The sequence below is a fragment of the Maniola hyperantus genome, chromosome 9 (genome assembly GCF_902806685.2).
Source record: "Maniola hyperantus chromosome 9, iAphHyp1.2, whole genome shotgun sequence".
Lineage (NCBI taxonomy): Eukaryota > Metazoa > Arthropoda > Insecta > Lepidoptera > Nymphalidae > Maniola > Maniola hyperantus.
In genome coordinates, this window is record NC_048544.1 from 7816694 (window position 1) to 7830336 (window position 13643).

The 13643-nt window shown below is 35.8% G+C and overlaps 2 protein-coding genes across 5 annotated transcripts; one reads left to right on the top strand and one right to left on the bottom strand.

Annotated features, from left to right (window-relative positions):
• Positions 1-222: 222 nt before the first annotated feature.
• On the bottom strand, positions 223-8577 carry LOC117985364 (farnesol dehydrogenase-like). Of its 4 annotated transcripts, none has more exons than XM_069500797.1 (8): positions 8465-8577; positions 7459-7506; positions 4633-4766; positions 4022-4187; positions 3341-3482; positions 1858-1987; positions 855-980; positions 223-526 (listed from the first exon to the last, which is right to left on the bottom strand). In XM_069500797.1, the coding sequence occupies exons 3-8, from the start codon at positions 4762-4764 to the stop codon at positions 482-484; spliced, it is 741 nt and encodes a 246-aa protein (XP_069356898.1). In that variant the 5' UTR covers positions 4765-4766; positions 7459-7506; positions 8465-8577; the 3' UTR covers positions 223-481. The 4 variants fall into 4 exon arrangements, with proteins under 4 accessions (XP_069356898.1, XP_069356897.1, XP_034827954.1 ...); XM_069500796.1 differs by lacking the exon at positions 8465-8577 and adding an exon at positions 8211-8349; XM_034972063.2 differs by lacking the exons at positions 7459-7506; positions 8465-8577 and adding an exon at positions 5870-6028.
• LOC117985363 (apolipoprotein D-like) lies at positions 8532-13461 on the top strand. Its single transcript, XM_034972060.2, has 6 exons — positions 8532-8715; positions 9652-9806; positions 10765-10832; positions 11406-11560; positions 12341-12515; positions 13046-13461. Exons 1-6 carry the CDS (start codon positions 8599-8601, stop codon positions 13177-13179), a joined length of 804 nt encoding a protein of 267 aa, XP_034827951.1. The 5' UTR covers positions 8532-8598; the 3' UTR covers positions 13180-13461.
• The last annotated feature ends 182 nt before the right edge of the window (positions 13462-13643 follow it).

Here is a 13643-nt window from a genome sequence, read left to right on the forward strand (position 1 = left end):
GGCTAAGTAGGGTTCACAGGTTAAGGTGTTATATCTGTTTTTCGAGGTTAATTGTGACTACGGAACCCTACACTGCGCGTGGTCCGCCACGCACTTGGCGGTTTATTTTTTATTCCTGCTCAAGATTACTATGTCTACCTAGTATCTATGTAAACCTGTCTTAATCCAATTTTTCTTTTTTATATTTAAGTATAATATGTGTTTAAAAATAAAACAATAAAACAGAATAAATAAAAATTTACTTGATTAATATTATGTATTTTTTAATAGGGTCAACATACGACAACAGAAGAGGAAGGCCCATCACCTTTTTGGACTGTGACGCTTGACATTTTAAGGGCATTGTTTCAATTTGGAACTTCTCTCCTGGGCATCGCCTCATCATCGTCATCGTCTTCTGTCTTCTCTGCTTCATCCGGTTAATTTATTATATAATGTTCTCCAATAGTAAATAAAAATAGACCAATTATGTTTGTGCGTTTTATAATTTTTTTTCCGCCGTCGATAGGACTTCGAGTTCGCTGATCTGCAATGTGAAAGTAAAGTTGATACATTAAAAAAATTGCTGCGATTTATGAAGGAACTTTTATTCAGATAACCTGTTCTCATTGGTTTTTATGTATTTACATAAATAGTACCTAGATAAGAATATTTTTTTTTGTTGAGTCTTTATCTTATAACTCACATAGGTATCCATATATTAAATCTGTTGAAAACCTACACAATACCCATTATTCGTTGTTTTTTAAATAATACAATGTACGTACGTAATTGAAGGTTATTATGGATAGGCATAAATAAGTAATGGTTATGGTAAATACGAATGTAAGTAGGTAAATACGATCACCACTTACATTAACATTTGGAGGTGTGGAAAGGACATATAAAATAGTATCGGCCACTTCACTAGGCTCTAAAATTGGCTGATCAGCGCTATGTCCGGCAGTTATTTCAGTACGCACTAATCCTGGAGAAATGCTCTGAAATAAGGATAACACAACTGTTCTATAGATTATTTATGTTTAAATTACAGAGTTCGGAACTTTTGTTATGTGATAGGAATATACATATATCTTTTGCTTCTGTAGGAAAGGCATTCCGAACTAGTGGAAGATGCATATCTGGCGATTCAAAAATACTTGTAAAAGTTTAATTTAATAAAAAGAAAAAATATTTTTTTTTGATAGGTATTTTTGATCTTATGGTTGGTCTCTTCATTAGGTATATTCAAAGACTAGTCGACGCATCCCGGCTCAGCACGGGTGGGCTTATCTGGACAACAACTTATTCATGATAGGTATTTTCACTAAAAGGTACGTGAAACTAACAAATTTTTCAAAAAAGTATTATCAAAATCGGTTCAGATTTGATAGAGTTATGGAGTAACATCGACAGTATAATTTTCATTCCCTATCTCAAAGGAATTCGATTGCTTCTCGGGATAAAAATGTTCTAAAATGTTGACCAATAGTTTTACTTAGCTTTAAAATAGGCCAAGTTGCATTCAAATCCGTTCAGTAGTTTAAGCGTGATGCGCACAGTCAGACAAAATAAAAAATAAAAATCTATGTCGATGATAATGCTTCCTCGAATTAAAATTGACTAAATAGATTTAATGTACAGGAGTTCTCCAGTTACAGTTTTGTAGGAGGAGTAGAATCATCATATCATCATAATCATCATTTGACCTCTTTGAGGATAGAGATCGGGTTATTGGGTTAAGTATCAAAACGCAAAGGTAGCCCGGTTTTTTTCCCTAGGTACTAATCAAAAAATTGGAATCCTAATTGAATGAAATACTTATAATATGTAGATGAAGCTAAATAAAAACTACTTAGCAAAAAATTATCTCTTTACCGTTACTTTAATTTTTCTCTTAGCATCAGCCATCTCGTTGAGAAGTGCGGCGGTGAAAGCGGTGACAGCGTGCTTGGTGCTCGAGTATATGTTGAAGTCCGAGTGGAATGGTATGTAGTGACCGGCCAGGCTGGAATACAATAAAATTGTACGTAATATTTAATGTACCAGCCAAGTGCGAGTCAGACTCGCGCATCGAGGGTCCCGTTGTTCGTACCTTGAAAGGATACTTAGTTTAAAATCTCTACTTAAAAATTAAACATTCATTTAAAACTGATGTATACTATGTGTACTAATAAATAAAATTGAAGTCGTGATCAACCCATCGCCGGCTCACTACAGAGCACGGGTCTCCTCTCAGTGTGAGAAGGGTTTTAGCCATAGTCTACCACGCTGGCCAAGTGCGGATTGGCAGACTTCACACACCTTTGAGAACATTATGGAGAACTCTCGCAGGCATGCAGGTTTCCTCACGATGTTTTCCTTCACCGTTAAAGCAAGTGATATTTTGATTACTTAAAAAGCCTGTGGTAGCCTAGTGGTTAGGACGTCCGCCTTCCAATCGGAGGTCGGGGGTTCGATCCCGGGCACGCACCTCTAACTTTTCAGAGTTATGTGCGTTTTTAGGTAAAATTGAAGTGTCTGTCTGTAATTTCGAAATAACTACCTCATATTAAGCTCATATAGTCATTTGAACTGTACCATAGCTGAATCACACGTTTTTAAAATTTTTATCTGTCTGTCTGTTTGAACGGGCTAAGCTTCGGAACGGCTGAACCTATTCTGACAAGACTTTCACAGACAAGTAGAGGATTAACCAAGGAGTAACATGCATCTCCGAGATTTCTAAACCGATTTGCGTGTTTTTTTTTAATTTATAGAGAAATCTTGCGATATTGTTCCATAAAAAATTAGATTCCAACTCCTCAATCCTAATGCTGTACGGGACCTGACCACCAGAACTGGTAGAATTTAGAAACTGTCGGTTATAAATTGATATTGGAGGTGCCTACCAAGTAAAGACATTTTGAACTCGAGTCCGACCTAACTCCTCAGCCCTGATTCTGTAAGAAATTATATTCCTAAATCTAAATGCGTACTGTATGCGGCAGAAAATATTGTACATCGACCTTGAGAAAGAGATAGCGGTTTCGTACAGCGTTGTCTCTGTCTGTGAGACCGACAAAACGTCACATAGGTATGAGTGACAGAGACAACGCTCTACAAAGCTCTCATCCTAAAGGTCGATGTACAATATTTTTTGCTGGCTACTGTATCTGCTAAAGCTCCGATACTTACTGTGTAAAATATAATAAGTAAGGACTTATTGAACATTACTTTGAACTTCATTCGTAAAAATTAATAATGTGGATTTAGTATTTTTTGCCAATACTAAAGTCAAAATGTCCAGGTTTTAAGTCGTTCTCCCAATGCACCCAGATTATTTTGGAATAAAATTATTATAATCAAGTTAAGTAGGTACCTATTAATATTTATTATGTGGCCATCAAAATTGCGCTTCTTCATCGAAGCCACGGCTTGTCTAGTGCACATGACTATTCCTTTATAGTTCACGTCCATTGTAAGTAGTACAACATCGTCACTCAGTTTACCATCAATTGCATCTGAAATTATATAAGTACTAGCTTATGATCGCGAATTCGTCCGCGCAGACTATACAAATTTCATCCCCCTATTTTACTCTCTTAGTGGTTGAATTTTCAAAAATCCCTTCTTAGCGGATGTCTATGTCATAATAGCTTATCTGCATGCCAAATTTCAGCCCGATACGTCCAGTAGTTTCAGCTGTGCGTTGATAGATCTGTCAGTCAGTCAGTCAGTCAGTCACCCTTATTCTTATATAATTATATATATTTAGATGTAGGTAAGTAGTATCTTTTAAATTATTACCAGAAATAATTTTACACGGCTTCGCACGTGTAGCTTATCACAATTTTCGTAAGGATCTCTAACTTTTTGAAAATAAAATATAGCCTATATCACTCAGGAATATTGTAGCTTTCTGCTGGTGAGAGAATTTTCAAAATCAGCTCAGATGTTCCAGAGATTACTTTCTACAAACAAACAACCATCTCTAGAAAGCTGCGGTTGTCCTTTACCTCTTTATAATATTAAATAGTAGTAGTAGAGATTAATAATTCACCTGTTATCTTCCCTGGTATAAATATTCCAGCATTGTTGACCAGGACATCCGTACCACCGAATTTGTTCTCCACCCATTCAAAAGCTGCTTGTATTTCGTCTACATTAGAGATGTCACATTTTCGAGAGACAATTTTACCCGCTCCCTTTACTTCTGTATTTAGTTTCTGCAAAATAATGAGCATATTGATAAAGTGCGAAATTGTGTTTGTTTGTCCTTCAATCACTCCGCAACGGATCCACGTGATTTTTTCGGTGAACCACCCGTGCGCCTATCGACTTCTCCCACCCACTGGTGCATGGGGAATTCGTATATTTACCCGTACATCCACTACGTTAGGGTAGCGATTGCATAGATATTATGAATATTAAAGTCCTGGACAGTGTCATAGATCATAGACCACTTTTTAGGGTTCCATACCTCAAAAGGAAAAACCGGCCAAGTGCGTGGCGGGCCACGCGCAGTGTAGGGTTCCGTAGAACTCCTTAACCTGTGAACCCTACTTAGCCATGATAGTTTGATCTGCTAGAAGCACGCTTAGGAATGCGTCGATCCCAGAACTAGTTCCTGTTACTACAGCGTCCCATATCTGCTTATAATGTTTTACTTACATCAACTAGGTGCGCCCTGCGAGCCAGTCCGACAACGGTCATTCCATGATCTGCTAGACGCACACTTAGTGCTGCGCCGATACCAGAACTAGCCCCAGTTACTACCGCTACTTTGTTCGACCAGCGTTCCATATCTGCTGAATAAAATGATATCGAGCCAATAATCAACATAAGTAAGCAAAATGCTCAACTGTAGGTATCAGCTTCCACTGACTACTATTCACATACAAGTCCGCACACTTACCACCTACATGAGTTTCGATCGACAACTCAGATTTGAATACTATGTTGTTATGTGGATTTATACAAATATGAGTTTTTATTTTTGTAATAGGTAAGTATTAAAAACTATTTTAATCTTTGTTTTGGAGTTTTCCGAATTTTATTCAAATGTTCGGAAAACTCGGAAATCTTCTAAGTATACCTACCTATACATAATATTAATATGTATAATAATAATTAATAGTAGAGTAAGTATGTACCTAAATTGGTATTGTATGTTATTCTCTAATTATATAGAATAAAAAGTATAGTTTATGTTAGGTACCTACTCAAAAACATAAAGTAAGTTCTTTATTCTGTTCCAATTAGATAACTTTGTTTTTTGGACTTCACGATTAAAATGCATAAACATTGGGGTTTATTTATAATAAAAATCCGTTTTAATATGACGCTCATTCTTATGTTAATCAAAATGCGTTTAATGAACCTGTGATATTCAGTATATTTTACTGTTATTGAGAGATTTTAAGGTTGGTGCGCGATAAGTGGTACAAACATAATATTTGAGCATTATAACAGATTATATTATGTATTAAAATGATAACAAAAAAATATTTAAAACGTTTTTTTGCCTTCATACCTACCTAAGAAGGTACATATTTTTTTTATTCGTGTACCTATTAGTTTCGGTGAGGGATCAGAAAATTACTAACTAAGACTGTTACGTTCCTACGTAAGTACTTACATATGTTTTACTAGTTGGATAAATCTTATGGAGCTTGTTTAAAAAAAATTAAAATGCTAATTTTTAAAATTCAAAATTAAGGTTTAGTAACGTAAAATAATATTATCAGTAAGTATATACTATATATAAAGTTATTTTTGTATTGAAATAAATAGTCCAAATCCTCTTTAGCTACCTATCTATATCGATAATTATCAGTAAGTATGTATATTTCAGGATCTAATTTCATTTTTACAAATTCCTTAAAGTATTTATAGTAAAATCACTTACCTTTCGTTATTATTTAGTAATAACAAAAAAATCAAATAAGATCTGCCTTTTCACTATTTTCACTATCAAAAAGGACTACTTTGCTCAAACTCTCTAAATGTATTAAATATTGAAAGTTCTTACAACTGATTTCACTTCTTAGTTAAGTGGGGAGGTAACGCGCTCATTCACTAGCACCAACTAGGTAGGTATTAGGTAAGTATAATATTTTGTCTGCAACTTCGATAATCACTTATATAAGATAATAATAATAACTATTATTATATGTCTATATTTGCACTTAAACATCGAATCTTTTAAAAAGAGCAACCGCCAAGTTTGTTGCTGGTTCTTCCCGGTAGGAAAGGCATTCCAAACTAGATGGTACTTAGATGAATATGACGGATTCAAAAGTACTTGTAAAAGTTTATTTGGATAAAAACATTTCTAATCTATTCTATTCTATTCTATAATGAACAAATTACTTAATCGTTGTTGTGCAACGCAGCGTTGAACTGGTAGGTACCTAAAATAACTTCGCACTAAACTTCGTTTTTACCTAAATTTGGTCCTGTAGGTACGTGATATAGGTATACTGCAAGGACAAAACTACTTAGTTTGCTTAAGTATCTCAGTTAATATCTTTGCAAATAGCAAAAGAAAATTGCGTCCATACTATCTTTTGCTCCGATAAGGTAGCAGGTTCGTCTAAAATGTTTTATGATAAAAATTAAAAAAATACTTAAGTATACTTAAGTTATAATGTATAATAAGCTGTGATAGCCTAGTGGTTAGGACGTCCGCCTTCTAATCGGAGGTCGGTGGTTCGATCCCGGTCACGCACCTCTAACTTTTCGGAGTTACATATTTGCGTTTTTAATTAATTAAATATCACTTGCTTTAATGGTGAAGGAAAACATCGTGAGGAAAACTGCATGCCTGACAGTTCTCCATAATGTTCTCAAAGGTGTGTAAAGTCTACCAATCCGCACATGGCCAGCGTGGTAGACTATGAACAAAAAATCCTACTCACTCTGAGAAGAGACCCGTGCTCTGTAGCAAGCCGGCGCGGCGATGGGTTGATCATGATGATGATGATGGCCGTATATTCGTTACAGAAGACTTCTCATCGACGGTTTAGCTACCATACATTACATTTTACCAAATGAGACCTAGGTACCTACCACGGACAACATATTCCCTTATCTGTGGTACCTACCTACTTAGTTTATGAGTCAGAAATTATCTACCGCTTTTCAGTACGCTCAGCTTTAGATTTAGGCTTTGAAATAATATATTATGTGTACGTATCCGAAGTCCGAATATTTTTTTTCTCTTGAAATGAAGAATCAAATCTAATAAAATTAACCGCAACGTTTGCTTCTTACTCAACTGGTACCTACTGTTATGAAGTATTCAATGTACCTAGTTACTCTGTGTTATGAAGTCTTGAATGAGTCACAACTCACAGATCACGTAGTAATCTTTGTACTAAGTACTGCATTAAAGCATGTTTCATTATGACTCACACACAAACACAACAGACCATGACCAAAGTATCGTCATTCGTCACTGATGTCTATTGATAAGAAGTTGATGTACAGATTTACCTCAAAGCGAGTTCCACCAGCAGATTTTCCCATTTTTTTTTCTTTAGTCTGAATGAATTCAAAATTCAAATTATTTATTCAAAGTAGGTACTATTATAGGTAGGTACTCTTTTTAACCGACTTCAAAAAAAGGAGGAGGTTCTCAATTCGTCGGAAACTTTTTTTTTTTTTTTGATAGCCAGGTTATAGATGATAGTGGCGATAATTTTAATTACGTAAAACTAAAGCTACGAGGGTTCCAAACGCGCCTAGGTCTGAAAAGAGCCTCAGCAAACAAACAACAAATCTTTTAAGAACTCATATAGAAAGTAGAAACTAATGTTAACATCAGATATGGTGCATAGTAGGTACAAAGATATACAGCCAAATACGATGTCGTTATTTGACACAAACAATAGATGAAGATAGAAGTTTGATGATTAGTGTGTCTCAGTGATACATAAAGACCGGAAGAATAATATTGTCACTAATAACAATCGTAACAACTTTGATTCACTGTGAGATACGAATATAGGGTGCGACTATAAATACCTCCGTAGAATATTTGTAAAAAGAGATATTTAGTAAGTAGGTATGAAATAGAAAATCTTTAAGACCAGACAAATTTGATTCAGTTTAAGGCAATTAAAACAAGAATATTGCAATTAGGATATCAGGATTGCCTATGATTTGTCAAATTCTATGAGCGATTTATAAAGTAATTAGTAGGTATAGATAGCAAATATTGAGAAATATGGAAAAACCCCAGTTACCTTTTATACTTATTAACTAAGTAAGTACTGAAACCAATCAAAAGAACCAAAGAAACGACGCTAAAGAACAAGCTATCCCCGAAAAATGGTATCACTCTTATATTCAGGACTTCTCTGGAACCACCACAATACAGCTGTTATTCCAAGTACTTCATCAGTAGGTTCCTAATAATTTTGATAGAGGTCAATAATAATTTAATTCATGTTTTTTTTCGTTTATAATACTACTCAATTCTCAGAAACCGATTACTCACTTAAAATATTGTGACGACTTCGGAGGAGCGAGGAAGTTCAATTTACATAAAATTGTCTCCAAGTCGTCTAACTAGTTAGTCGTACATTCAGTGTTGCTGGCGACAGACGCTGTGATTTTCTTGTAGTCTTTAAAATGTCGCGTCTCACAATTTTGGTGTTATTAGCAATATGTGGCAGTGTTTTTTCACATACATATCATTTAGGGGCATGTCCTATAGTAGAGCCAATGCCAGGATTTGATATGAACCAGGTAAAAGATTGATCTGATGTATTTTTTTGCATACCTACATTGACTTATTTTCATAAATTCAGCAGGATTTCAAAATATCTAAGTACTGACTCTTTATATTATTATGTGCATACTTAAGTATACTTATTATTTTTATATATTCTTCTCTAATTCAACATAATTCTTTATACCAATATTTCCAAGATTATAGTATTATGTATTTCTTGTGAGTAATGCAGTGAAGGTACTGCGTATTTCTTAGGTCAAAGTTTATCATTAACTGATAAGGGCTCATGTGTGTCTTTTCTAGAGAACCTACCTTATATGTCAGTGTATTAATATGATGTTTTTTATACTTTCATATTATTTTGACTAAAGTGCCGTCGTAATTTAAGAGAGAGGATCATTTTACAGAGAGGTCATTTTGAAGAAATTTTAAGCAAATATTGTATTGTCCATCAATCCGCACCTAGCCAGCGTGGTGGACTATGGCCAAACCCATCTCATACTGAGAGGAGACCTGTCCTCTGTAGTGAGCCGGCTATGGGTTGATCATGATGATGATGATTGTATTGTAAATTGCCTACGATTATGTAAATAGGATTACTTATGTATAAAACCCCTTAATGATCCTGACGTTTATATGCTTCGCATTGAGGAAGTAATTTATTCTATTTGCTATAAGTGGAATAAGTAGTAGCTACTGGTCATTATTTGTACCTATATACCTACATAATTTTTGAAGCGATCAGCGGATAAAATAAATGGCCGATATACTTACATAATATAGTACAACGAGGAATGGGTATAGACTATAGGTAGGTACAGCTACAGATCTTGACCGTGTCATTGACTCTGATATGATAACAGTAAATTCTTATTCACACTAAGCAATGATAAACAAAATAATGAATTTGTAAGTAAACATATTTAGTCAGACACCTACTGTTATTTTAGTTGTTGGGAGTATGGTACGTCATCCAGAAGACGTCTACAGCATCTCACTGCATCACATATAACTTCACCAGAACAGACGAGCCCGGTCAATATGAATTGGAACAGGTGTCCCAACATTTTCTTTTGGGACTGACGCCTTTGGAACATGATTATAGGTAAAAAATCAGGAACTTAATTTTTATAACTTTTTTATTTTAGCTTTAGTATTAAAATTCAAACAAACAAAAGCTGTGATAGCCTAGTGGTCAGGACGTCCGCCTTCTAATAATCGGAGGTCGGGGGTTTGATCCCGGGCACGCACCTCTAACTTTTCGGAGTTATGTCCGTTTTAAGTAATTAAATGTCACTTGCTTTAACGGTGAAGGAAAACATCTGCATAGGTACCTGAGAGTTCTCCATAATGTTCTCAAAGGTGTGTGAAGTCTACCAATCCGCACATGACCAGCGTGGTAAACTATGGCCAAAACCCTTCTCACTCTGAGAGGAGACCCGTGCTCTGTAGTGCGACGGCGATGGGTTGATCATGATGATTACAATTCAAACTGGTCTGATAAAAAATCAACTAAGTACGTATCAGCCAGGCTGTCGAGCGCAGAATTGCAGCCAGTATTTTTGGCACCATTCCACGGCGGGCATGATTTGTATAGTAATTAGATAAGGCTAGCTTAAGGCATTGACTTATATTACTTCGTAAGGACAGCGCCATTGAACAAGCAAAATGGCAACGACTCATTGGTCCTAAAATGTTTATTTAGCACCAATGCAACCTCAGTGACGTCTGGATTTCAAACGGGTCGTTCATTAGTATCTAAGAGGTGGCGCTGATTTATTTGGTTCCAAAACCGTGAAAAATTTTGCTCGTTTGGGCAAATGTTGTCATTTATATCGATTAAAAAATTAAAAAATTCGAAGGACATTTTAGATGATTTTGCTTAAAATAGCAAATTGGAGAAAATTACTAGGTACCTATACAAGTCTTCGAAATAGCAGTTAACGACCTGGTTTAGTTTCCGGTCTAGAGGTCTAAATGAACTCTTGAGAAAAGTTGAAGAGTGAATTAATAACTTTAAAAAATTGTGTATATGCAGTAACCAAATTGAAATTTATCAACAGATATACTGGAATTTTAACTGTTCCTGATCCAGCAGTTCCCGCCCGGATGAAAGTTCGATTCCCGCTAAGTGAGTGTTTAACTACATATATAGGACATAGGTGTATCGCTAGACTGAGAAGGCTCGAAAGGTAGGGTACGGTTGCAGGAGGGTGATAGCGAATTTGATCTCCTTAATGTTTACGTCGACTGTCACCCTCTCGCAACCTGCCTCCTAGCTCCTACCACACGACACGAGCCATCTCAGCGAAACCACACGGGTATTAGTGGTATTAGTAAGTATTACTTTAGTTATTAGTATACATATTATCTTTTTTTATAAGGGGTCTGTACCAAAACTATAAAAAGATACCTTATGTTGCAACATTATCTGTCCGTCTGTCCGTCCATCACACTTGCTAATTTCAGTAATTACTAACAACTTAGCACAGTTTTTCAAAACAATTTTTTTACAAATAGATGTGCGGTCCCAAACAAAGTGATTTGTTTTTGAGGCAGTCCAAAATTTAATTGATTAACTAACTATTTAGGCGTTTTCTGTTAAGGTGCAGAACACGTCTTGATGCTCGATTTGATTGAACACAGCTTGAATACACTGACACCTTACTGACACTTGGACTAAATTGTCGTTTCTATTCTTCAGGTGTGGCTGGATCTGCGAGCTACACAATATTGGCAACTGATTACAACACATACGCTGCGGTGTTTACTTGTCAAAAAATGACTAATATTGCCCACCGTCGCTCTGCTACCATTCTATCCAGAACGAAGGAACTTGATAAGATGTACCTCGATAAGGTAAGATTGTTGAAGTTGAATGCTTGACGTAATGGATCATTTTATTCACCTGCGGCGACATCAAAGTCTGCCTCGTATGTTGTCGCTCATGTAGGAAGCGATTTGCGACCTCGTTTCTGATTAGAACCGCTAGGATATGAAACGCCCTTCCAGCGTCAGCCCCCCTCCACTATAGGCATCATCTAGGCAAACGCCACCGAGGATAGTCTGTGGCAAGCGCGCTCCATCTTAGGCTGCATCACTTGCCAGCCGATCTGATTGCAGTACTTTACAGTAATATTTAAGTACAAATGGCAATGGCACTTGAAGAATTCGGTCATTGAAGTATTATTTTTTCAAACACCGTATAAAGAAACCATCACGACCGCATTATATACTCTGTCTATAATATTAACGCCTTATTACGGAAAATACTTATATCCGTGCCATGTTTACGTCACCTTTCTACTCTCGCAACTAGAAATAAAAATATAGTAATACATAATATAACAATACGCGCAACAAAAGGATTAACGTGTTTCAGGTTGATATAGAAAAAACCTTTGATACTTATTTTATTGAAACACTAGTTGCCGGCGTCCCGCGGGAACAGTCTTTTCTCGTGGATTTTTGAAAAAAATCTTTCATACAAACCTTGTCCTGACAATTATTATTATAAACACAATAAAAAGAATTATCCGATTCGGTGCATTCGTTCGGAAGTTATGCGCGTACTTATTACTTAACATACATTTCGGCGAGTGCCTAAGTACCTATATAGATTTTTTTCATTACTTCCAGATGCGTACCAAACTATCATCGTTCGGAGTAGACCCTTATGATCTGTCCATCATATCGCAAAGCGACTGTCCCAAGCATCCCAATGGCACAGAAGGTGTGAATATCAACATCGATCCTCATACTTTCTCTACACACAATATTGGCGAAGCGGTCAGAAAGACTGGTGGAGTTATTGGTAAGTTCCAGATATTCAACAACAATATTGATTCACAACATAATTTCTTTTGCTATAAGTAATTTGCAATTGATTCTCTTTTTGATTGATTGAGAGTTCTCAAAGATGTGTGAAATCTGCTAATCCGCACTTTGGCAGCGTGATGGACTATGGACTAAACTCTTCTCATTCTGAGAGGAGACCCATCTTTGGAGATCATGAAGAATATGATGACGAAAGTGAATAGTGACCAGAAAATTCTAGTGTAAATATGCGGAGCAAAGAAATGTTTTCCCAAGTGCCATGTCTTATCAAGAACACTACTGTACGACACCACTGGGTTGTCGTTTTATTTTTTTGTAACGACACCACTGCCTACTACACCTAATTGTTTGAACCTCAATAATCGACGGTGGTGTTGTTACCAAAAAATAATTGCAAACAACACCACAATGCAGTAGTCTAGTAGAGATTCCAAGTGCAAACATTTCTGATTTAATTTTAAGAACGCATGTTGGGAGTTGCAATATAAGGTCAATTTGCAATTTCAGCGGATGGGGTTGAGTATGTAGTGGATGCAGGCAAGAAAGTGTACCACAAAGTTGCCAGCAGCAAGGAAGACCTCACCGAATCGCCTTCCAAGCCTATTCGCAATTTAAATGACGATGCTGAATGGCTACCTTAGGATACAGATTTTAAGAAATTGCAGTGTCAGGTTGTAATAGACTGAAGTTTAAGCAGTTTCATGTTGTATGATACTCAATACTCAAAATATGTGCGTAGAGTACTGAAATATTAGTGCCAAATCAAATTTCATGAACTGAAAGCATTTATATTTTTAACAATAACAGTAGTTATTAATTATTATACCTAGTCTAGCAAAAACATAAACCATGTGAGTAAGTAGACATAAATTCAATGATATTTCGATAACTATTTATCAATAAAATATTTTAAATTATAACAAGTTGTTTTATTGTATAATTTAATGTCTGTCAATCCGCACTTGACCAGCATGGCACACTATAGTCAAGTTAAACCCTTCTCACGAGGAAACCTGTGCTCAGTAGTGAGCCCGCGATGGTTAAAGATGATGATGATTTTTTGATTAAAAAACAAAAAAATATATATTGAATAATGAAATTATCA